We start from the raw sequence: 26,116 nt of genomic DNA, 5'->3' as shown, positions 1-26,116 counted from the left end.
GAATTAGGGGGCACTGTTTGCTTCCCTCAAAGTCAGCAAATAACATGTTCCAGGCTTATGTAACAGGATCAAGGAAAGTCTTAAGACTTTCACGACAACCCCCTATTGTATTTCTCCATAATCAAAAGGGCTTTCAGTAAGCAGAGATATTAGTCTGTAGGGCTGTTTCAGTAGCTGTCAGGAAATGAGATAGCAAGTCACCTCTCTACAGAATTTTATAACACAGAAGAAAAACCAAAAATAACAAGTGACACTATCAAAAGGTACACAATATACTATTACTAATTTGGACGTGGAGCATGGACAAAGGATCTCTATAAATGTGCTGGACCACCTCCTACTTTTTGTACTGCAGCGAGGTCCCTAAAATTACTGACCCCTAAAAACACTGACGAACTGGTGGCAAAGTCTGAAAACCTTACTACTTAAATGTTTGTGCTCAGATTTCATTTCTCAATGGGAAGCAATATTATTCCTGTGTGTCCACATGGTAATACCTATACTTACTGAGTTATACACAATACTTAATGTGAAATGTAAAACATTACAGAAAAGCAGTTGTTAATTTACTACCTGATTGCTGCTTGTTTTCTGATTTGTTTTTTCTAAGTGTCACATATAGTTCATTTCTTTACCCATTACTGCCTTGAATGTGTGTCAATCAAAATTGAGTCACAACAGCCATAAGATATGTTAACCTTAATACACTGTAAAAAAAGAAAAAAGGTAATGAGTTAAAAGACTCTTTTAAAGAAAAGTTTAGGATCTTTAAAACTTCTAATAACATAAAATATTTCCTGTCACTTTTTCCTCTGCCTACCTTTCCCCTCACCTGTCATCCAGGTAAAATTCAGTTGCAACAATGTTTTAAGATGACCACTCAATTATCATGGACCCAAAATCAGATTCTTTGTGCTCAATGTTCAGGATTCAGATAAGAGGGCTGCTTAAGTAATATGGACCTACATCATGGATGACATAATACAGATTCCCCCTTTGTGACAGACAACTGCTTATATGATTTTCAGAACAAAGGAAACCCCAGGGGCACTATTCTATCACACATGGAGGATAGAGGACAGAGAATCAGTACTCCCTACTTAGCAGAACATGTTACGTAAATACACTGGGCAGTCGAGGAGCTGCACAGGGACAGGAATGGTTAGCACGAACCCAGCCGGTTTCAGTTCAGAGGCCAGAGTAAAGAAGACTTCAGCCCAATACTGTGAGCACATCGGTGTTCACAAACATCACATTTTGTTCTCCCAGGCATTTCCCTTTCCCCTCCTCCTCTTAAAAAAAACAAAACAAACAAAGCACAAAAACAAAACCGATACCAACAGCCACCCCCAGTCTGAAAAAGTGTAGTCACACTGTTCAAACTCCATACTTTCGTAAACTCTGCCTCCACGGTGCTGGGAGGAATCTAGCAAATCCTGATCAACAGTAAACCAGAAAGGGACAGTAGTTCGGAATTCAGAATACATCCTGCACCAGTAATACAAAGGAAATCGTGCCCCATTACTTCACCCTCTTCCTCACAAAGGCAGTTACCTCAACACAGAAGCCCAGGTCCCATCCTCTGGCACAACTAAGCCAAGCAAAAGAGAAAGGCTATATTAGGATGTTCCATGTCAGCAGTCAGGAAAGGGAGAGGGCAGAAGGAGAGGAAAGCGTATAGTTTCTAAACAGTCACACAAAAAAGTTCATTGCCGCCGAGTTTAAATTGTGTTCTTTGCTATGTACCTTATTCCTCCACTACTCATAAGGCTCCTAGAAGTAGGGCTAGTTTCTACTCCCCAGAGACTGCAGCCACTCCCCTGCTCTGTGACTTCAAATCACTTGGTATCATCCAAACAGAGCAAGAAAGAACCAGCCCAGGAAGGTTCCAACCTGGCTCCCGGGGCAGCTGCCTGGCTGACTGAATCTTAAGACTTGTTGTCTTTCAAGATGCCCCAATTTGCCAGAAGACAACTGAACACCAAATAACAGTAACTGACTTGGAAGGAGATATTTGATTATGAGTCCAAGTAAAATTAGCTGGTTTGCATTATCCATTTCTTTTCTATGGCACTTTGTACCAGGCTCCATAAATTTCCCTTAAAGGAAAATGTCCTCCTGGTCTTCAGAAAAGGTGACAGGATAGGTGTGCAGAGGAGTGCGTAGTAGTCTTTTCTCAAATCACCACAGGCAAGCTGACTTAAGCAGGAAAAAGTTAAATACTGTAAGAAATGATACCGGCAATCCACCATTTGAAATAAATCATTTTAATAGTATAGCAACAGAACTATTTTAGTAAGAGTTCCTTTGGCTTTTAAAATTTTTATTTACTCTGAAATTCAAATTCAGAACTCCATGGTATAAAATTTAGTCCTATTTCCAGCAACTCTCATAGAATGTTTCTAGAGCTTTCTCAGTCTACATAAAGTTGGTATGCACTTTACATACTTAAACATCTGTGTCAGTACACAATATGTATTCTTTAAAATAGTGACTGCAATTGGAATACGTGACTGCGATTTGGAATACAGGAATATTAATAGCGGATCAAAGGAAAATGTAAGGTTTCCTGGTTATTATTTGTGGCATCTTTTTTCAAGTAGCACTAACTTCATTCTCCTACTGTAAAGATACAAAATTTAAATAATTATCCAAATAGTCACTCTTTTACTGTGACATAAAAAAATCTTATATAAAATTAATTAAACAGGCTTTGTGCACTAAACTTTCAAATGAGCCTCATGATCTTCTAGAGAGATTATTATAAATTGTTTTGCTAAACAACAAAGAAAAGAGGCACAGATGGAATTTTCACTTGCCCTCTCATTGATGCATTTGTTTCAAACCCACAGCAATGAAATACAGAGGGGGAATGGGCATCCCAATTTAATGTGTAAATAAATAAAGAAAAAGATATCAAAAGTATTTTAAAATGCAAGGTCACAATACCTTCGGCAGTCAGGAATTAAATACAGAGCATTTTTGAAGCAGATCCAGCCCTTAAATTCTTATTAAATGAACGCATGAAGCAAGTGAGGCAGTAATGTCTAATTGTATAACGTACTCCCACTACTGACTCGACATACGCAATAGGTTTCTTGGGCACTCTGGGGATGAGTAAAAGATTGTCACTTTAAATAACTTGCTTTTCTGAATGCAATCATTCCTGCTTACATTCTAATTAAGTATTTAAAATGTCTGACACTCAGAGGGGTTGGGATGGATGTGTTGAGGTCCCCCTTTCAAAACCTAAAAGCAACATACACTCTAAAACAATATGAAGAGAAAAAGACTCCAATTTCACAATGCTCTGGGGAAAAATAAGATGATATTCTGACTCATAATTTAGTTAATTAATATCTGAAGGACAACTATAATGTTTTGACAATTTACAGACTGCCTTTATTCTCTCAATAATTTTGCTATCTCATTTGGCTTTCTAGAGAAATGAAGCAAATTGGACATTAAACTATTTTCATATGTAGGATATAAAATACTCAACCACTTTTATGAAATTGTGGATGGTTCTACTCCGTTTGACATCTGCTAATTTTCAAGTGCTGTTTTCTGTTTCTTTACTCCAGTGCTTTCTCCCTCTGCTTCCACTCCACAAACTACTGCTTCTTGGTTGGTATCTATATTCCTTCATTCCCTTCACACACAGGAAAGATAAAAAGGCTCCTTAATTTTCAGAGGTCTTTCCTACTATATACTGAATGTAATGCCGCTTCATGAATCTATTTCTTTGTGTCCAACCTGTGCTTCAGAAGCCTGAAAACAGACGTACTCACATGTGGCTTTCACCTGGTTCATGCCTTGCCATGACTAAACAGTAAGTCCCAATTTTACAGACAAGCGAAAACAGAAATAACAGTAAGATACAATATTCCCCAAACAATCATCTAAGCATCTACAATAGTAAAAGACTTTCCTGTCTAGGGGAAGAAAACACTTGAGAAGCCTAATAATATTTAGTAATGCACACCTGGAAGATCAAAATTCAAATTCGGTCTATAGCTCGGGCTCTTGGCTTCTGAGACTGGGCAGGAAAGAAAAGAAAGTTGGTCTTTGGGGAGGAGCGTCTGTGGACTGTCACTGGCTTTGGTTATACAGAAGGCGACACACAATTTCACAGATAAAAATAACATACAGACATGCCAGCTGATCAGAGAAAGGACATAGAGATAAAGTAGAGGGAGGACCCTCTTCCTTCCCAAAAGCTAAACCTCTGCACGTGGAAAAAATACTAGCCTTAAAATTCTTAGAAAAACTGTATTTAAATAAACTGTAAAATAAAATGAATATAAATTATGAAATGAAGGTTAGGTACTCCTTTTGCACTTTTGTTAAAATATTTAAAAAATAAATAAAAGGTTTCCAACAAGTCAGTTGCAATCAATAACACATTTATAAAGAAACTCAAAAAGTATATTTGAAGGTTTCTAGGCATATTAAGCATTTTTCCATCTGTTGATGAAAAAAATAAAAATTTTAAACCTCATTATGTTAAGGAAGATTTTATTTTCCCCAAAAGGAAAGGTAAATTCAGTTTTCTGTTTTCTTTTTTAAATTTTAGCAAGTAATATAGCGATATCAATTCACTGAACTTGTAGTTCTTGTATCAATTTTAGGCTTTATTATTTAAACACATACATACAAATAGCATTTCTATGAGGAACCGCAAGTGAAAGATAAAAATAAATAAGGCCATTCGTAATATATTTTATGAAGTTATTTTTAAGATAAAATGAACTCAAATATAGAATTTGCCTTCATATGATGGAGTCTTTTTAAAACAACTCTCAAATTCTTTTAATTGAATTTTTACACTTTTTTTCTGAGAGGCATATTATTCTCTATCAGTCTCATAGAATTAATGCCCATTTTCTGTTTTCTCCATTTCTAAAGATGCAGAGCACATGGAGAGGCAATTTCTCTTCAAAATGGATAGTCAGGTTTTATATACTTATTTTAAAAGGACAATGGGTTATTTTTTTTAAAAAAGATATTCAACTTTTATTATCACTTTAAACAAAACCTCACAAAACAAGCAGAACCACTGTTAAAAGCAGGCCTAGTTTTCCTAACAGCTGTCTAAATCAGAAGAGAGTTGCCGAGAAATAAAGTATTCCCCTGAGCAAATCTACATTTTGGCAGTGCTAGACTACAGTGATATAAAGTTCATTATCTTGGTTAAAAAAATATATATGTCAAGCATAACTATAATCTGGCATGTTAGGACCATAACTCATCTGTGAATTCTTTATTGCTCTTTGAAGGAAAATGTATACAAAGTTCATTTAATATACTTGTCACCTTGGCACTTCAACTTAAATTGAAACTGGCTTTCTCAGTTGATAAGCATAAGAACAGACTTAATAGATGTTTAGTAATAATCGATATCATTTATTGTGTCATTTATGAACTAGGCAGCATGCTGGGTTTTATAGATACATTATGTCATTTAATCTTCACAAACTGTGGTGGCAGAGTGGCAATTTAAATCCAGATCTATCTGACTCCCCTTGGTCTTTCCATTCTGCCACACTTCCTCTTATAAACCACAATTTTACAAAACCTTTATGTTCCCAGACTATGCCAATCAGATTTAATTTTTTTCTGTCATCAGACTTAACTTTTGGTTATCCCTGCAGAATCAGGTTGAAGAAACTTAATAATTTAGGTAAAAATTGGTAAGAGGAAATTAGAAAGGGAATATAGAAAAAAGGCAGAACGTTACACAAAAGTTCAACAATAAGAGAGAAGAAACAGACCTGAGAGAGATGTCCTTGCTATGTCTGAGAAACCATGGAAATGCTACTGTTATCCTGAGGATAACGTGTGCAAGTTCTTATACCTGATTGAGGACTAGTCAGAGGCTTGCATCTTAGAGCATCATGTAATCAATTATTTACATCTGCTGCTGTTTGTAAACTGTGCTCTCTCTAATAAAAGAATAGGTACATATCAGGAAAAATGAGTTCTAATTATTTATTATCCCTAGTATCTAGTACATAAGATGCTCTCAAAAAAAAAGTTGCTGGAGTCAAATACATTAAGAATAAACAAATGTCCGTTAGCTTCGTTTTCTGTACTTAACGTTTAATTTTGAAATAATTATAGATTTACAGCAAGTTGCAGAAAGTGGTACAGATAGTCCCATGTACCCTTTATCTGGTGTCCCTAAACGGTAACATTTTACATAACTACTGGGGGTGCCAAAAAAATGTTTACACATGACTTGTATGGATCTTTTGTTATCAGTATATATTGAGTATTACAATTTTAATACAGTTTTTTCCTTTCTTAAGATGTGTACACATTTTCTGGGGAACCCTCTGTATGGTACAAAACCAGGAAATTGACATTGGTACAATCCACAGACCTTATTCAGATTTCTCCTTTAGCTACTTTTTTTTAGAGTGTGCAGTTTTTTCTGGTGCTAGAAAGGGCCTTAGACTCTCCTCATTTTTCTGATGAGAAAAACGAGAAGGGTCAAAGAGGCTGAAGGACGATCCAAAGTCCAAGTGCTAAGAGGTGGGAAAAGCAGACTCAGATGATCTCTGAGGGAGAGAGAGATCCCCTCTCAGAAACAGAGTACATCCAAATTAATCAACCAGCAGAATTCTGTGAGGAAATCAGTCAAGACCTTCAAAATAATCTTATTTCAAAGTTACCTCATCAGATGGATGCATATTTTTTCATGTATCATTTTTTCATCTCTCCAGACACCAAAAAGCTTTCCTCATTAAAAAATAAACCACTATTCATTTGTTGAAAAATATTTAGCTTTACTGTATCAGTAATATGATAACCAAACTGAAGGAAAAACTGGACGAGGCTGGTCACCACTTGAAGCAGCAGGCTGCCTTGCCACCTTTGACCCCAATGCAAGCTGTGTCTGGCACAAAGCAGGCTCAGAAATATTGAATGAATGAATGAATGAATGAATGAATGAATGAATGAATGAAATGAACGAACAGATAAATGAAGCACGAACAACTTAAGTGAAATGATTAAATATACCAAACAACCCAAATTTTTTTTAAAAAGTGCTTTCAAGTAAAATATGATTTTTGTGCAAAAATATTTTATGGGATAGTTTTCACAAAATCAGAGCTGGAAGAGCCCTTAGAAACATCTAGTCTGGTCATTCTCAACCCTGGCTACACATGAGCATCAACAGATACATTAAAAACTAACATGCCAAGCCCCACCCACACATGGGACAGGGCCCAGGCATCTGTCTTTTATTTTTAAAGCTCCCCATTGTAAGTCTCTTATTGTAAAAGTGATTCTAAATCCCTTGTTAGAAAGATGAAGAAACTGAGGCCTACTCAAACTTAAATGTCTTATTCATGAGCACACAGCTAGTTAGTCACAGAATTGGGGCCAGAATCCAGGCAGGAATAGCACTATTCTTTTCTTAACATAATACATAGGAAATATTTCAAGAACCACAAAACTTCACTTTAACTTTGAAACTGTTGGCCACTTAAAAAAATGTGAACTAGGACAAAAAACTATCAACATTTGGACTCTTCCCAGTGTATAGTCACTGTCATGAGTGGACAGACAAGATTTTAGGCACTAAGCAGGTCTTACCTGAGATATAAGAAAAGGATATGTATGATTCATGTCTTTCCAGTTAACTGCCCACTGTAAGCAATTAGTAAGTATTCTTGTAGTTCTCTTAATTAATGTTATTATGGGCCTACAGTGGATGCCTATAGAATATGTTTGATTTTTTAACCAAAAGAGGTACATGCATAAAATTGATGGAAGTAGATACAAAATATGAATCCATAATATTTGCCATATTGTTCATCAGATTACACAGGTAATACGTAATTTTAACTTTGATTAAAATCAAAATTACATTTTAAAAAAATTACCTTTAATCGAATCGTTTTCAGCTCTCATTATGTCAATGAGTGAACTCTCCAGGGAGTGCATGTCAAACGTCCGGGGGCGATCCTGTAACACAAACAGGCACAGACCACTTTTAAAATAGCTTTTAATTATAAAAGAGGACAATAAGCTACACTGAATGGAACACAGATCAAAAAGGGAACCTTCCCTCTCTGCGGAAGGTACACTATTACTACATTTTATTTTTAGCACTTACAAAACATCAAAACCACAAAAGTAAGTGCCCCGGGCTCAGCAAAGAATGATGTGATTTCTAATAATAATTTCAATGAAAACATTAGTTTTACTAATAAAGGAGAAACGATTACAACTAATTTTACACAGTTAAGAGCATTCAATAAATATAAAATTCATAATCCTCTGCCACTTGCGGTTGCAGTATCTGCCAGAGCTTTCCAAACTGGTCCCAGCAGTGACAGACTAAAGTAGCATTTACACACGCTATTCACAACAGCTGTATCTTTTCTACAAGACATGGTTTGCAAACAGTCATCAAATGTTTGCAAGACCTCTAGGTGGCAAAGTATTCTTCTGCCATGATTTTTCTGCCATTACAATTAAGGGGAAGAAAGGGTGCGTAGAAAACACTGCTGGTCACAAGCCTGGCTGGAGTGGGTGAGGAATCCTAAAATACACACTGACTCAACTGCGCTGGCATTCTTCTGGATGAAAAGGACTAGAGATAACTGAAATTAAAGTTTAGCTTGCTAAGTGCAAAGTAGGACATGAAAACATTTTCAGATTCAACTGAAAGCAGTAATGCATGCTTCTGAGTCACTCTGTAAAGCAGCACACAGAGACCACCGCCAGAGTATTAGAGAAAAGGGGCTCCCAGAGGATCTGACAAGCGGCACCTGTAGTCCACAGCCTTCTCTGCAGTGGTACTTTCTCTTGCATTATTTTTTAACTCAAAGCTTTGGCTTTTTAAAAAAATTCACCTAATTTTATTCCTTAAAAAAATGGGGGGGGGGATCTTTCCTTTCCCACTTTCTTAGCTATCTTCTTAGAAACTTTAGACTGCTTCTAAGTATGTCCTTTATTCAGGGAGCATTTTTTTGATCAACTTTTCTCCTCCATCCTTCCATAACACGACTCACGCTGCACTATTATTATACTTTCCTGAAACGGGGATGTCTCCTCACCCCACCCCCTCCAGTAGTCAGTGATGTTCACTGGATGAATTCTTTTATGACACAAGCCTTTTTTAACCCCTGCAACTTGAGGAGTCCAAGGGCAGTTCCATTTGGATATAACCTAATATTTAAAGTAGAGAGTATTACAGGTGTTAGTTACATCACGTTTTTCCACTTTCGGCTGGTATGACACACTCCCGCACATCTTTCTTTCCCAATTTTCCTCCTAATTCTCTCCTCGTCATCCTCATCTTCTCAATATGGTCCATAGAGAGGCAGGGAGACATCTTAGAGTTCTCAAGGGTTACTGTTCACAAAAGAGACTGTCCTGTTTTTATCTTTCCTCATCGCAAGCACTGAATTAAATCAAATCTCTTTTTGCATATTCTTTCGAAATCAGAGGCATTCTTTTGGAAGCAAAGTGGACTTGAGGCATACCTTGAGAAAGAAGTTACTATAAAGTTCCACCAGTTCATCCTACAGTAGCTGGACTTACCCTTTTTTCAGCAATCTGTGAACCACACCCATAACCGGGCCATCCACTATCTCCACCTCCAGTACCAAACCAGTTTTGGAGGCAGTAATTCTTGGGCTCTGCTTGCTTCCCACTGGCAGGAAGTGTGTCTCACATGAAATGTTCCCAGTGTGTATAACTCCAAAGATTACTCGTATATTCATCTCCTCAGCCCACAACACTGCCCAGAGGGCCTGACATGGCAGGAACTGGCTAGCACATGATTTCTGTTTCAATACTATCGTTGTCTATGTGTGCCACGATGTGGAACAGGTTGAGAAGCCTCGTCCTACGTTTCTGCATCACTGGGCCTCACACAGGACCTGGCAGGTGGAACGCAGGCATATGTTTGCTAAATCAATGAATGAATGAATTCCTTCAAGCAATTTTTAAATGTTTAAAATATTTCTTCTCTCCTACTTCCTTATCTTAGGTTTGTGTTTACATTTCCCTTTCCCACTATAGAGTTGTACGTTTTCTTTTGCCAAAATAACTGCAATGGGGGTTGGGGGTGCGGAGACTCAGCCTTTTTTTTTTTTTTTTTTAACACAACCTTGTGAATTTCCAGAACTTGGATTTTGCCGATCACTGAAGAACAAGAGCACCAACAAGAAGCAGTTGATAAAGAATACTACACAGTGTTTTTTGGTTTGTTTTATGACAGCTGTTTTCACTATGTAAAGAAGTCTCCCTTTTACCTATAAGTTGCTAATTGTGGTACTGAAATTTAGCGAAGCCACTTTATACCCCCCCCACACACTCCAGTATATTTCCTGGAACACGAAGATTTTTGTTAAGATAACAACCACTGATTTCTAATTGGTGGAGTATATTAAAACTAGAATCCTAAACAAAATTTAAAATTTTCAGTAATGCTTTATGAGACTTAAGAAAAAAAAAGCCCTTCTATCCTTTATTTACACTTATTTAAATTACAAGGAAAGTCGGTACTTTGCTTTCATCTGTCATGATTTCATACAAGGGTGACACATAAATTACCAATATACAAACTGGTCTTGATCTCAGATGCAATGTGTTGAGAGGAATTTTCAGGCTCTAGGACTCAGCGGAAAACGGTCTAAAAGATGGCTGATGCGTACTGAGAACGAGGTCCAGGACCCAATGATCCAGTATCCCTCCCATCCTCGCCTGTCCTGGCCTAACATGTACTCCTCCCCACAATCCAACCTTATTAGCAACTAACATTATCATAAACTTTACATTTGTATAACACCATTTCTTATGATGCTTTGGTAATTCAGAGTTCAACAACCACACATTTTGTCAAATAAATATTCTGCTCTCAAGAGGGTCTCAAGTTGATCATTTCTTGATTTACTCCCTCTCACTGATCTTTTCTGTTTGTATGGAACCACTAATTAAAAAAAAATTCAAATGTAAGTGTGCCATTAGGAAGCAGGGAGAGGAGTAGACACAAAATTTAAAAACCCAACGAATCAGAATAGCACAAAGCTGACTTTCTAACCCAACAAACGAAGTGTCAAATCAAGAGTGCTTTGATTTACATAGTTCATTTTTCGATTTGGCCTTTTTTGAATGCTTCTTGGGCCAAATATCATAACCACTGATCTATTTTCTAGGACCCATTTCCCAGAAAGTAAACTAACTGTAAGATAGAAGCCTTGGTAAGTGACAGTTCCTCTTGCTTGAACTTGAGCTGATGACCAAAACATGAACATCAGCAGAAATCAATGGAATGGGCATTAGACATCTGGAAGCCCCAGCTCTGCCACTGGCGTGTCATGTGAACTTGGGACTGTCATCCTCTTGACCTCATTCCTGATATGAAAAAGGAAAGAATTTGGTTCGATCTCTAATGTTCCCTTCTCAGCTCCAAAATATATTTGTAGTCTAGCTTTCTGATATCCTTAGTTTGTGTTCTTCCAAGATTTACAGTTTAACTTATGGTGATTATTATGGCAGGAACCAAAAATGTGAATGAGAATGACTAATCAAAGTGTATCGCTTTTTGCCCACAAAAAGGGGGGGTTGTCAATGACAGCTTAATGAATAAAAAGCTTTTTAAAAAATCTACTTCAAACAATTCATTGAAGGGGGATGTCCCGATCTCTGAAAAAAAGGTCAAAGAATCTATTATAAAACAAAAAACTCCGACAACTCTATTTGCTTCAATCCACCATTACTAGATTTACAGCAAGTTGCTGTAAATCTCCTGGTAACTGACAGGGAGAAAAGGTAGAAAGGCAGAACTACCCTTTATTGGGCATTGACTAAGTAGATACTTTACTAATACTGTCTTATTTAATCCTCAAACCTCCTCATCAGTTCGACTGTATTATTCACGGTTTAATGACAAGAACTAAGACCGAGGAAGAGTCAGCTGACTGCACAGACAGGTCACTGCATAGTTCAGTGGCTCAGCAGGATTCAAGCCCAAGTTTCACTCCAAATCCTGCGATGCTTCCCTGGCTAACGTCACGCTCATGGCAGTCAAAGGACCACACTAATTACAACATACATTTGAATACATGAAACACTCTGCTGTAAGAGTCCAAAGGGCAGGAATGTGCTCACTAGGGCCCAGAAAACAGTATGCACTCAAATGTCACTCAATAAATGAAAGAAAGAACAAAATGTATATATGAGTAATATAGGATGATATCAGAGATACTAAAACATAAGAGAAAGAGAAGCCTTATTTTCCTTTTCTCTGTTGAGATGACAGATAGATGTGGTGCACAAATGAGTGACCTATCACAAATGTTATCTCTAGGTTATCTACTGCCAACTGCAGGAGTAGAAGTGGTAGTAACAGAAATAGTAATAATAAAATCAGCAGCTAACGTTTATCTAGCTCTAATGCTTTACATGTCTAATCTTACTGATTACTCACAAAATCCTATACAATTAGGATGTTCAGTTATTGTCCCATTTCACAGATGAACAAACTGAAGCTCAGAGTGATAAATAGCTTTATCAATAGCAGATAAGTGGAGATGGAAGAATCTGAAGGAGGAACCAGGCCTTCTGACTCTAGAACATGTAAGCTTAATCATGAATGAAATTTGAACAATTATATCCAAGGCTCAGCAAAGCAAATTCAATTACAATGCTTAGACCTCATTTTATTTTGTAATTTTAATTGTTATATTTAATATATTGAGTTGCATGTCATTAACTGATTGGTTTCAGTTTCTGTCATCTCTACTTCACAGGACAATTTCTAAAGGAAAAATCATAGAAGTTACTATGAACATCAAAGTTGATAAAAAATAACTTTCTGAAAAAACAAATTAGTATTTCCAAGAGCAGGACCCATCCTTTTATTCCACACCTGAATAGTCCTGACTGTCACGGCAATACAGAAAGACCTACATCAGCATATAACTGATGACATGACGTGGCTTTTCATAACATTCCAGAAGTAGCCACAAGAAGCACATGAACCTCTTGGTCTATTACGATCAGAAAGAATTAGATTGCAATTAGGCCACAAACCGAAATCATCATTCGTGGTTTTTGGTTTGGGGTTTTTTTTGTTAACGTTCAGATGGATAATCTAAGCCAGTGTTTCTCATACTTGAGACGACCTCAGAGCCATCAGGAGGTCTTGCCAAAACATGGATTACTGGGTCCACCCCCAAAGCTTCTCTTTCAGTAGCTCTGGGCAGGGTCCAAGAATTCACAGTTCTAACAAATTTTCAAGTGAAGCCAAGAACCACACTTTGAGGATCACTGAATTGAGCAATTCCATTCAACGGGTAAACTTCATTAGGTGGTTGGGGCTGTGATTTGTAGCTTATATCCTGGTTGGCCGGTCATGATACAGCCCAGCTTGAATATTCTACATGAACCATTTTAAGGTTTCCTTATAAAGAGAAGGGCTTTGTTCTCAAAACCTGAAACAAAGCCCTATGTTCCAAGTTTTAAGGTTATAACTTGGAAAAAAATTACAATCAAGTTCAATTTCAACAAATCAACCACCATGACCACTACATTGGTTCTTGTCCTTTTATACTTGAGTTCATATGTTTAAGCATTACTACACTGGGACTAAATCACAAAATGTAATTAATTGAATGTAACCTCATTAAGAACCAAAGGCAAACTTCAGCTCCTCCCTTTATTCATTCCCTTCCTATAAAGACAGACATTGCTGTGATTGTCACTTGTCAGACCACTGTGTACCTGTATCAGCCTATGGAAGTTTCTCTTTCTGGCTTAAATTTTCCCTGGTGAAGAAAGGAAAGGAAAATATTTTGTTTTAAAAGTAAAGTGTATGCCAGTGTGTCAAATATGTGCCAAAATAAATAAGAAGTTATATATGACAGTAAAGCCCATAGTTAATCAAAGGTAACTATGGGAGTTTTAATCCAAGATTTTCCAAACTGTAAATATTCTTCTTGGATTAAATATTTAAGTCCACGGCCATCAAAAGTTGACTACACAGCCAACTTGGAAGATCTCACTTCCAGATGACCCACACGTCCTTGTGCAAGTCCCTTTCCCAGTGTCCGCCTAGCACGCTGACATCCCACATGGTAGTAACAAGCTTTCTTACAGCAGTGTCCCCACTGGACTACAAACGCCACTCATTTCCATGGTCACACACTGTGGCATACGTGTAGCCTACAGTAAGTTCATCATCATCGTCACCGTCAATATGCAAGTGGCTAACATGTTCCTCCTGGCTCTGTGTTGTGTGTCTCACAGAAATCAGGTATCATTTACATAAATTAGTTCCTCAAAACCATCACGTGGAGTGGGAACTATTATCATCCCCATTTTAGGCAGATGAAGCGATGAGAAGTTAACATTAATAACTGCCCTCAAAGTCACATTATTGCCCTCAAAGTCTCCACAGTAAGTGGAGAAGTCTGGCTTGAGAGCAGAAGCTCAGAAAAGTGGTCCATTTAAATGAACCTTGTCATGACCTAGAAATTTCAATCTATTACCACCTGCAAGGCATGAGATCCTTCATTGTACACAGGGCCTGAATTCAAAGAACTGTCAGAGGGTGAAGGCAAAGAGGTAAGTATCTGCACATTTAGTAGCTTCTCATCTTACCCAGCAGGCTCCCTCTTCGGTCAGTGCTTTCTCATGATGACTATTTTATAATGAAGGCAAGGGGTCTTACAGATCTTAGACTACCAAGCGCTCCCTAATAGAATAATAAACTACAATGGAATGAATGAATGTCTTTGGTGTATCACCCTGATTGTATCATTAGCTCCATTCCCTCCCCGGTGAAGTGACGCATCAGCTCTCTCCAGAAGGCCTTGGAGAAGATTTTCTTTCATTCCACCTTCACTAAATAAACCTCACTTGTTTTGAGCATTAGAAATCCTTAAAGTGGTAAACGTTTCTTGTCACTACTTAACTGTATTAAAAAAAAAGGAACCGGCATTCTAGACTTGATTACTCAGTTCCTGGATCAATAGATTCCTTCTTCTTGTTGACTATTTGGTTATTCTCACCTTGCCCAGCAGACAAATAATTAGAATCGATTCCAAGACCTGCATTTAAATCACCACTTACTAGACAAGTGATCTTGACACTGCAGCGTCTCTGAACCATGATTTCATCAGCAAAATGAGGCTAACACCTCATTTAAAAAACTGTGGTGAGGAGAAATGAGATAAGGTACGTGACAACCTGTGCATGACGCCTGGCCGTTAGTAGACCTTTTCAACAAACATTCCATCTGCCCCTTCTCTCTGGTGCGATGTAAAAGAACCTGAAACCAACATTTTAAATTAGGTGTTGTTTACATCTGAATAATTCGGCTGTGCTGTGATATTTGCCATTTTAATAGATCATCAAAACGAACCAAAACCTATAAACCCAAAAATGGCAGTATATGATTTCTTGTACCTAATAAGCTATCCAGGGCAAGAGGTCATTAAATAAAGCAGGTAAATACTACGCAAGTTCATCCCTAAGGAATGATGAAATGAGCAGCCTCTGGCCATTCGTGTCAGAATGGTCACCCAAATGCACACATACTCTATTCCTAAACTGAGCTTGTGTCCTGTCACCCATGACATCTCTTCTCTTTAGGCTTGACAAGAATTGTCAAAAAGCAGCCTGTGCCCAGCGCCAGGCTACCTTAGCCCTCACATTTCCCCCCACTCCGCAATCCTTAATTCTCCCGAGTCTCCTGAGCAGAAGGCATTTCAACACTCAGGCACCAAGCAAGAGGTCACCAGATGGCACCCTTCACGAGGAGAAGGAACATGCCCCCCTTGGCCATGAACTCCCAACCGTGAGCCACTGAAAGAAAGCATCAAACATCTGTGGTTGAAAGAAAGAGATGAAAAGGTTTGATGCAGTCCAAAGGCCTGCAAAAGACCCCAAACCTCTACATTCCTCTTAAAAACAAAAACAAACAAAAGTAAAACCAAAATGCTCTCAGTCTTGTCCTGTTCCATGTCCTTTCAGGGATCCTTCCCACAAGTCCACAGAAGACCGAACCTGGGGGAAGGCTGAGACGGGGAGAGGAAAACTGGCCAATCTCTTCCCAGATTTGGGTCACGGGCTGATGGCTTGGTGCTTTTGCTAGAGCTCTCTCTTTTTTCCTTTCTATTTTTTTTTGATGGCCACGTGACCCCCAGCATCTTTCTCCGCCCAGAAGGGAGGACACAAGGCCAACAGTGGTTTCCTTCAAGACTAGCACCAGGCTGAGTGGTGAAACAGGCTGAGCAGGTGCAACAGAAATGTGGGCCTTGCTTCAGTTACTCACTATCTTTCTTCTAAAAACAACTAGAATAAACATTTTTATGTTTTTAAGGGGGAAAAAAGGCTCCTTATCTTTTTTAGAGACTCACACTAAACCATAGATGAAATGATACAATATCTGGAAACTGCTTCAAAATAACATGAAAGGGGGAGAGAGGGTTAATATAGAAGAAAGAGGATCGTCCAGGAGCTACTCCAGGTGAAACCTGGTGACGCGTACATTGGGTCTGTTGAATATTTACTATCTACTACTAAATATGTTTAAATTTTTCCATAATAAGAAATTTTAAATACGTGGGGGAAAACCTTTCCAAAAGAGAGAAAAAAATAACAAAACAGTTGGTCACTAAATTTTTCAGCAGTGTTCAAGAAAATGAAAGCATCATCTAAGCTGATTTCCACTATTATTTAACTACAGTGACTTTATTTTAAAAAAATAATAGTTCAGTTTATAAAAATTGTTCTTAAAACTCAAGCTCAATTACTACACGCCAGATATACAATGTTTTTCACATTTGGAGAAATTGTGCTATTTGCAAGATTTTGAATACTTCTATTTGTGACTTGCTTTCTTATAAGAACAGAATCTTTTAGAAGATAAATACTAGACATATTTCATTTCATCCTCAAAAAGATTAGACGAAAGAGGTGAGAAAAGGAAGGGTCAGGAAGGTTGAATAGTTTGCTCCCTAGGTCACATAACTAGTAAGTGGCAAGAGCCATATTTGGAGCCCAGATCTGACTTCTATTGTATAATTAGGACATTTTTTTTCTGAATAGCAATGTTCTTATCCTGAATTTTGTTTTGAGGGTTTTTGGTTTCGTTTTATTTTTTTTAAGGTTCTACGGAGAGTAAGATGATAGCCATTTTACTGACTAGCACCAGAAACATTCCTCAAAAACAACTAGAAGAACTATTATTAAAAGTATGTTACATAATATTTGAATATAAATATGCCTCTGAAATGTATAATACTGAGAGATTAACTAACTTAGTTTAGATCTATGATATAATAATGATTGGGATATATCTGGTAAATATTCATCAAATTGAAATTGTCCGATCTAATTACTATACAATATGAAAAGTACTTGTACAGCTTAAGGCTTTGAACTTGAATAATTCAGTTTGTAAACATGGCAGAGGACCTGTAAGTGGCTGATGCAGTTTTTCTTTGACATGTAATGGTACCTGCATTCTGCTATCCATAATTTAAAGTTTGCCTTTTGTGATACAATTTTGTCATCAAACTTAAAACGAGAACGTCTGTGTACAAGGAAGCTTGTATAACTGTGTACTTATAAATGTGACCATTAATAAAATATTTAGAAATGCCATTTACACATTGTTTTTGTTATACCTAAATTTGAATCTGTTAGTTTGCCTTAAATAGCTCATGAATTAAAATAAAATGAAATATTTGGGCTAGTTGCTAATTTGTTTATAGTGAGAAAAAAATGCATGTTCGGTATTGTTCAAAGAAGATAGCACAGATCAGAAACACATTAAATAAACCAAATCAAAACAATTTTTATGAGCTATCTAGTCCTGTGACTACACTAACATAGCAGGTGCTCAATGAATATGAGATAAATTAATTAAAATATGAAAAACAAAACTCAATTCCAGCATAAAATCTAATATATATCCAATTCAAATCTATGGTACCTTTTCCTACCTCTTAGCAAAAAAAAAAATCACAAATTTTCTATTAAAATATAATCACGCGCGCGCACACACACACACACACATACACACACACGTTCTACATTTCTTATAATAACAATTGTAAGCAAAATCTTTCAAATACTGAAGATACAGGCTACCAATACTAATGAAAATTTAGGTATACATACAACTATAAAATTTCTCTTCAAGAAAATTAACAATTCTGCTAAATGTTTTATCTATCTTGGGTTGCATCTAGATTACTCAAACGGAGTACTCTGAGAAGTAAAGTGTATACAATAAGACAAGCAATACTAAGGACTGTTCCAGCCTTTCACAGATGCCCAAGCTATATTTGCAATTACCACAGTTTCATAATTTTACTTAATATTAGAAATCCATATTTTAAATTAAAAAAAAAATTAAGCTGCCTAATAATATGGCCACACCCCTAAGGTCCCTCACAATAACCCTTCACTGTTAGGTATTATTATCTTGATGAAGTACAGTCTTCCTGAATTTAAGCAATTTGCTCAAGGTCACACAGCTAATCACAGTTCAGAGTCAAACTTAAGTCTGGATCCAGAGTCTGTGCTGCACTCTACTACATTTTTGGACACACAAAACAGCTTTTCTCAGTAATTATTCAAGTTTCACCTTCAGAAACAGATTAAAAATAGGATCTACACATTTATCTTTCTATCTACCAAAATTTTCTGAAAACCTGAAAGTGGAACTCCTTCAGTTTCAAGAACTTAAAATGTGATGAGAATCTACACTAAATTTGAAGTTAAAAACTATATCTTGCTATAAAATATACCTTAATTATACCTTAATTATATATTGCTATAAAATATACCTTAATTTCTGCAAGAGCAAATTTCTTTGAACAATTAAATATAAAACGAGTTTTGTCAGGAAAAATTAAAATGAATGCTCAAGCTATCGGCTCCCTCCCTGACTTAAAGAGAAACACATTACACACATTATCTTGTCTGTGATGGGAACCAAAACCAAGGTACAATAGAGAGCTGAAAAATGTGATAATGGATCTTCAAGCTTATTTTCTTTATAACAAGACAGAGAAAAGTCATAAGAAAAATTAATTTATACTGTAAAATTCAAACTAAGCTTATGTTAACTTTAAGACTACTTTTCCATTCCTTTCTCATCAACACTAACAAGGATTGTTCTCAAAAGCATAAACTCATAAACTAAGTAAATAGCATCTTTCTAGTTGCAACTAGCAACAACCGCATTCACTAGACTTGCAATAAACAGATTTTTCCTGAGAGATGTCAGAACAACGTGTTGATCATATTCCATGGCTTCTCTGAAGACAACAGAAAAAATAATCAAAAAACTCTACCCCACCCAAATTCTATTCCATGAGAAAAACAATCAGACCTAGTTAAAAGGCTTTCTACAAAAAGGCATAAAATTGTTTCTGGTTGGCTTTTCCCAAAGTTCTTCAAAGTATTTCAATTCTGCTGGAGCCAGAACCATCCATCCCATACACTCCAGTTAAAAAATTAGTTTCCCCTCTTCTAATATAAATAAATACAAAGTCAAAGACAATGTTTCTTATGCAAAGATCCCTCTTGGGACTATATTAAAAAACAAAAAATGTAATAAGGTTGTACTTTAGGCAATTTAATAATCCACCATGACTTTCAGAACTGAAGCAATGCAGTAAACTTTGTCTTTAAATATAAGACGACATAGAATTTTAAGGATCAATAAACTAACAACACAAGGAGAGTTACTGAAGTGACATGAATCATTTGCCTGGTTAAGACAACTCAACAAATCCATGGTGACTGTGTCTAAAGTAAGAGCACATGATCTCTAAATCCTAAAATGTGTCCCTATCAACCAAATTTCAGTATCATCTTTGTGACAGATTTTTGCCCCTTTGTTTTCCTGCCTACTTCCTGGTTCTTGGCTAAATGAGGTGGGAGCATAACTGAGCTGAAGACAGGAGAGTACCAGAATACGTACCACACTATTCTTCTTTACTTTTCCTGTAAGGACAAAAGACATAAGCACCCCTCCAAAGAGGTGCTATAGTCAAATGTCATTACCGGCCGGTGCCTCCAATATATTACTTGGTTTGGACATCAGAATTCCAGGATGTGCTTGTCAGGATGGGGAGGATTTTCCCCTGCCCCCCTTAATGTAAAGGTCAAATCATGCATGCCTTTTAGTCACATGAATGTGGACCTTGTTTCTTCATTTTGAAATTGGGACAATAAAACTAAACCTCAGAGGGCTGCGAAACATATGTGAAAGTACTAGCTCAGTGCCTGGTATATAGTATGTGCTAAAAACAAAAAAATATTGACTTGAATACTAAGTTTAACATTTGAATGTTGACAAATAAATATATTGTATTATTTCCCACTTTCCATGGTAACATTTCTATAAAATGTTATCCATAAATCAGCTTTTGATCATCAGGTATGTTATTCACTGTAAGATGTTTCCTCTCATCTTACATGCTTCTGGGAGGCGTTTCCTCCATCCTTCTCACCTATATTATGTCTTTGTGAAGCGGCACTGCCATATTAGTGGTTAAGAACCAAATTTTATCTGTTAATAATAATAATGATAATAACAATAATTTCTACCTTATATGACTGTTGAATGAATTAAATGAGTAAATACATGTAAAACACTTAGACCATCGTAAGCATGTTAGCTATCATTAAATATATATTAGTTTACTTGTATCTGAAAACTGAATTTTAGGCTTGTTATCTGAATTCACATAATGAAAACTTTAAGCTAAACAAAAATAACTTAGAAACAAATTTTAATACAAAAAAAATCCAAACTCTAATGAATGTCTTGTTGTATCAGTTATTTAGAGGATTATTCACATATTTGAAATCTTTGCTCCTGCTCCATAATATTAATAAAAAATGTTAAGATTACTAAAAAAAACTAATTAAAAATGTTAGCACTCATTTTAATTCACTGTATGTACCCACACCTGCATTCAACAAATGTAAAAAGCATTCTGATTCACTCCAAATTAAAATAAACATTACCCAGTATTAGTTATATTTCAGGTAAATTGTTTCCTTTTAATATAACAATACGACTTAGCCTTTGATTGGATACTAATATTATAATGTAAATATGTAAGCTCTAGCCTATGATTTCTGTGGTAAATTTCAAGATCTCTCTTACAACTAAGGAATTTTTTTCTAATAACAATTGAAATTGACTTACTAATATCTATACATTTCCCTAAAATGAACAGTGCTCAAGGTAAAACATTTAAATAAGATAGCAGTGTTGTTGTTGTTTTTAAAAAAAGAGTGGACTGTGATAGTAGTTTAAATTTCACAGTAGCTTGCTTTAGGATCAAAAGGAATTTAGGAATCACCTAGGTCACCCCCTACATTTTATGAAGAAACTGAGCCCCACGCGCCCCACCCCAATGCAATACTGACAGGGCCAAGACCACAGCCAGGTCTCCTGGCTCCCAGTCAAATAAACGTTCCTTTAGGTTTTTTCATGTCAAATTTAACCAATTCATATCAACGCAAAACTATTTAATTTTTGTGCCAAAAAATTAATTCAAAAGAATAATTGTTAAAACACACACACAAACACATACACAATTACGTTCATTTAAGTAAGCACCACAGCAGTTTACTAAGTTCTTATGATATTTTCAAAACCCAATTAGGAATTTCTCATCATAAAGATTTTTTCAAATCATTTATTTTTATTGACTTTCAAATCACCCTATTGCTAGTGCTCAATCTCTCTCTCTCTCTCTCTCTCTCTCTCTCTCTCTCTCTCTCTCTCTCCCCCCCCCCCTAAAAAATGGTGGAGACAGTGAGCAGAAATCAACAACTCACTTTCCAATTTAATCCTACCATATTTGAGCCAGGTGTACTGACTCATCCTTTTTTCCATCCCTAGCAAAATAGACAACAATTCTAAGGTAAGAGTTAGTTTCTAACATCTTTTACTATCGATTTTAGTCTATTTTATTATTATTTCATAAACTAGCTTAATCTCTAAAGAAACCATCTGATTGAAAATATATCACAGGTTAAATACAATCCATTAGCCCCATAAAAATATTAATCATGTGCATACATGTATAGTTTATTCATCTTCTGAATTTTTTATTTTTCCCAAAGCAAACCTTTAGCAAAAGTAAGTAAACTGAGAATGGAAAAATAAACCATGAGGTCACATAAATTTATTCCATCAATGTATAATAGCAAAATAAAAAAGAATAGTGTATTCAATTCTCAGCCAATCTTAATCTAGTTAAAATGTATAAAACGCCATTGTAGATTTTTTAAATTAGCAATATAGAATAATTCATAAAAGCCACCTTGGCATTAAATTTCCCTTAAATTTATGTTCAAAGGAATATCAAAAGTACTTCTTAAAAACAGATTTCATGGGTTTGTCAGTGTTTTAAACATCCTTTTACCTGACCAATAAAACACAATAATTGCTCTCTTCAGTTTGAGTAAAATCCCTTTATATATATGTGTATATATGTGTGTGTATATATATACATATGTGTGTGTGTGTGTGTGTATATACATGATCCAAAACTTAATTTAACCAAATATTTTAAGATACATCTAAAAATTGCACCTGAATCCTTAGATGAAGGATATTAAATTCCTTGGAATGACACAGTGTTTTCGTGGCAAACTTCCCCTACCAGTAAGCAAACCATTAATTAAAACAGATAATTCTGCTTGTGCTGACATCACATTTGGGGACATTGCAACTATTTATAATCTGTTTTAGCCCTTGTAGAAAGAGCTCTAAAATAAAGCACATGTGTATGTGTACACATGTATGTATACAGATATATTTTTAATCCTCGTTTTTTTCAACCTAGAGTTTATACTCTTATCAGCTGTGTAGCTCTTGCACAAGTTATCATATCTTTCTGATATTCAATTTTTCTCCTCTGTAAAATGGGATGATAACAGAACTTACCTTGTGGAGTAGTTGTGAGAACTGATTCAATGTTAGCTTACTAATCCATATAAATTTCCTAAACACATATAAACGATAATACCCCAAAAGTATACAAATTTAGTAGGGCATCTGATGTCCAATTAACTATGAAATTTCCCTTTATCTTGCATCTATCCACTAGACTGGCAGCTGATTAATTCAAAAACATCAAACAAGGTGACTCTTGCAGAATAAGAATACACCGGTGGCAAGAAAGACAAGTGATTTTCACCTGGATCTATTTTTAGGCATGGTTTAATTATCTACACCCCTAGTGCTAACACTGGAAAATAAACAAATGGGTGAAAGACAACAGAAAAGAGTCACTGAGATCTACAGCTTCACAGTATTCAAAAAGAAATGGGGATGAAGACAACATTTAGATCATTTCTTTAGCAGTCCTTACTGACACAGGGCAGGCCAGAATTTGCGAGACATTTAAGAGGAAATTGATGAATTCAGACTGTTCAGGCCCAGGGTTCAGAGAGGTTCCAGGTTTAAACATAACCAGTGAGAAAACTATAATCCAAGAGTTGGTTTTCAGTGACTCAGTACCATTTCTTTGGTTACACGGTTACTGCATATGGGCAGAAAATGCTCATCAGTTTCCACAATGAAAGATATTTACTTCTATACGTTATTCACTCTCACCTAAATAAATAGGAAAACACCAACCGATCCTCTTGTCAGGCTAGAAAGGTACTACAGTTAATAATTATGACATCACTAGCTACCTGGTACTCATAATTATGCCAGTTTATACAATTATCTAGGGGAAGATTACAATTCGAAATTTGCCAAAGAAATAGATGAATATTTTATTTCAAATTACACTCTTCTCCTGCCAGAATAACGTCTGGTGATTAACTCAAATTCTAAGAAGAGCTCTGATACGAACATAGACAATTCCAGCTCTCTCAGTTAAATAGATATTACACCATACCATTTCCTTATTCGTCTCAATCTATTAGTGGAACATAATCTTACCGGAAAAGGAAAAATGTTGTCAGGCCTGTTCAAGCTATCTTCCATCCAGGATTTAGGAGCAAAGGCAGAGCTGGGGCGAGCGTACTTCTGGAGCTGAATATGATTGCTTGCAAAATTTTTCTTCAAAGGTGAGATGGAGTTCAGGGGGGTTATTCCTCCATTTAGCCCTCTGCGGTGATCACGGCCTTGGGAACCTCCCCAGCCACCATATCCGCCACCTCCAGGGCTCCAGGAAGAAGAGGGTGTAGGAGAGGGACTCTGGTAGCTGCTCCAAGGAGAAGGAGGTTTGTTAAGATTATTCGCCAAATGAGGCAGCTGGTTAAAAGCAGCATTTCTATGTGTGAAAGGTGGGGGGTGGGGACTGGCAGGAGACCTCCTTTGCTGCTGATGCTGGCTGTGATGATGCTGGAAATGAGGGTGATGAGGGTGGTGCTGTGAGAGAGGCCCGATCTGCGGGGAGAAGCTGCCTCCGAAGCCAGGGCTGACATGATGGGGAAAATTTTGAAACAACAGAGCACCGTTATTAGCCGAAGCAGCCGGGACCCCTCCCTGGTGAAAGAAACTGGCATCTTCGTTGATGATTGTAGAGGAAGAAGGTGCGATCGCAGCTGACCAGTTACTGAAACCAGTAAGAGATGACGCACTGGATGTCAAGGGTTGGGTGGAAGTACCTAGCCCGGTGGCTTCTTGATAATCAAACCCTGTCAACACTGGCGATTCGATTCTGATTTTCTCCTTCCCATTGCCATTTTCTGAAGAATTGTCCCCCTGGTTTTCTTCCGATTTTGCCTTCTCAGTTTCAGGCAGTATTCCAGCTTCCTGGCCTGGACTGGGGGAGAGCTGCTGCTTTTCCAAAGGGTCTTGCTGCTCCTGTTGCTGGCTTTTTGCTTTTTCTGACCCCAGGATCTCATCCTGAATGTTGTGGGTAGCTGGAGCAGGGAAGAGCCAAGCTGAGCCGGCACTGCTGCCGTTGGCAGCTGTGTTATTATTTATAAAAGCAGCAGGGCTGGGGGTGGCATTTTGGTGGTGGTGTGGAGGCTGCACATGTGGATGGAATCGGACTGGAAAAGCAGATTTATTCCCAGTATTGCTTTGCACTAGCACTCCAAACCCGTAATCCCCCATTTATTATTTTTACGAGCAGAATCTCACACTTAAAAAAAAAAAACACACGACAACCTGATGTCTCACGCCCTTGTAGCCTCTCCCCCAAATTTGTCTGTTTGTTTGAAACGTCTTATGTGTAGCTAGCGCAGCGATCGCAGCTTATCACTTTCAATAGTTTGGATTTGGAATTCTGGTCTCGGAAAGAAAAGCAAAATAACTGGAGAGAGAGAAAAAACAAAATCTCTTACACCATGAGCATGACTCCAAGCGGGCTTATGTCTAGGAGGGAATAAAACCACAGAGGGTAAAAACTCAAGTCTTTGGTTAGTAAAAGAGGCGCTTTCCTTTTCCAAAAGAAAATGCACACGAAGGACGAAAACACAGCTTCTCTACGGCTGTAGGAGAAGCAGCATCGCGCGAAGTGAAAATATAGGTATATGTGTGTGTGTCTGTATATATGTAACTTAACGATCACATGGGGTCTTCCTCAGCAGTGTAGATTCGCTCACGCACCAGTGAGACCAGGGCCAAGGGGAGGACGCGCTCGCCTCTTCTTGGCAGCTTGGTTAAAAAAAAAAAAAAAAAAAAGGAATAATTTACGGACGTTATATATTATCTGTGCGTGAGACGTTCTGTGAGGTGACGCGGCCGGCGTGCGGGGAGACCGGCGCGCACCGCCGGCAGCACGGCCGCGGGCAGCTCTCCGCGCGCCTCGCCCCGCTCCTGCCCCCGCCCCGGGCGCGGCTCCGGCCGCCGGGGCTTCTCCTGAGGCGCCGGGTGCAGATCCTGCCGCGCTCGCGGTGCTCGGCCCCCGGCCGCCTCTCCCCCATGAACCGGGCGGCAAACACTCGCGGGTCCCCGTGAGGGGTGGCGCAGGAGCGACTACAGCGCCCGCACGAGGGCCGGCCGGCGGCCTGAGGCGGCGGGGCCCACGGGGGCGACCGGGGGCGTCCGGCGGTTACGGCCTCCTCCCCTCGCGGCGGCTCCGCGGTGTTTTTCCCTCATGGGACCCAGGGGCGGTCGTTCGGTTCTCAGTTCGAGTCT

At 37.6% G+C, this 26,116-nt stretch overlaps 1 protein-coding gene across 4 annotated transcripts in view; it reads right to left on the bottom strand.

The window, feature by feature from the left end:
• Positions 1–25,790, bottom strand: part of CPEB4 (cytoplasmic polyadenylation element binding protein 4) — a 55,514-nt gene extending 29,724 nt beyond the window's left edge. For 2 of the 4 annotated variants that reach the window (XM_081036272.1, XM_081036273.1), the window contains exons 1-2: positions 23,966–25,634; positions 7,896–7,977 (exon numbers count right to left, since the gene is read on the bottom strand). In XM_081036272.1, coding sequence (XP_080892398.1) covers positions 7,896–7,977; positions 23,966–25,090 — 1,207 coding nt within the window. In that variant the 5' untranslated portion in view covers positions 25,091–25,634. Of the gene's footprint in view, positions 1–7,895; positions 7,978–23,965 lie in introns of all 4 variants that reach the window. The other 2 variants (XM_081036275.1, XM_081036274.1) reach the window with 2 other exon arrangements.
• Between the last annotated feature and the right edge of the window lie 326 nt (positions 25,791–26,116).

The sequence above is a fragment of the Rhinolophus hipposideros genome, assembly GCF_964194185.1.
Source record: "Rhinolophus hipposideros genome assembly, chromosome: 23".
NCBI lineage: Eukaryota > Metazoa > Chordata > Mammalia > Chiroptera > Rhinolophidae > Rhinolophus > Rhinolophus hipposideros.
The sequence above is the reverse complement of the archived record's forward strand: the minus strand, read 5'-3'. Positions and strand labels throughout refer to the sequence as shown.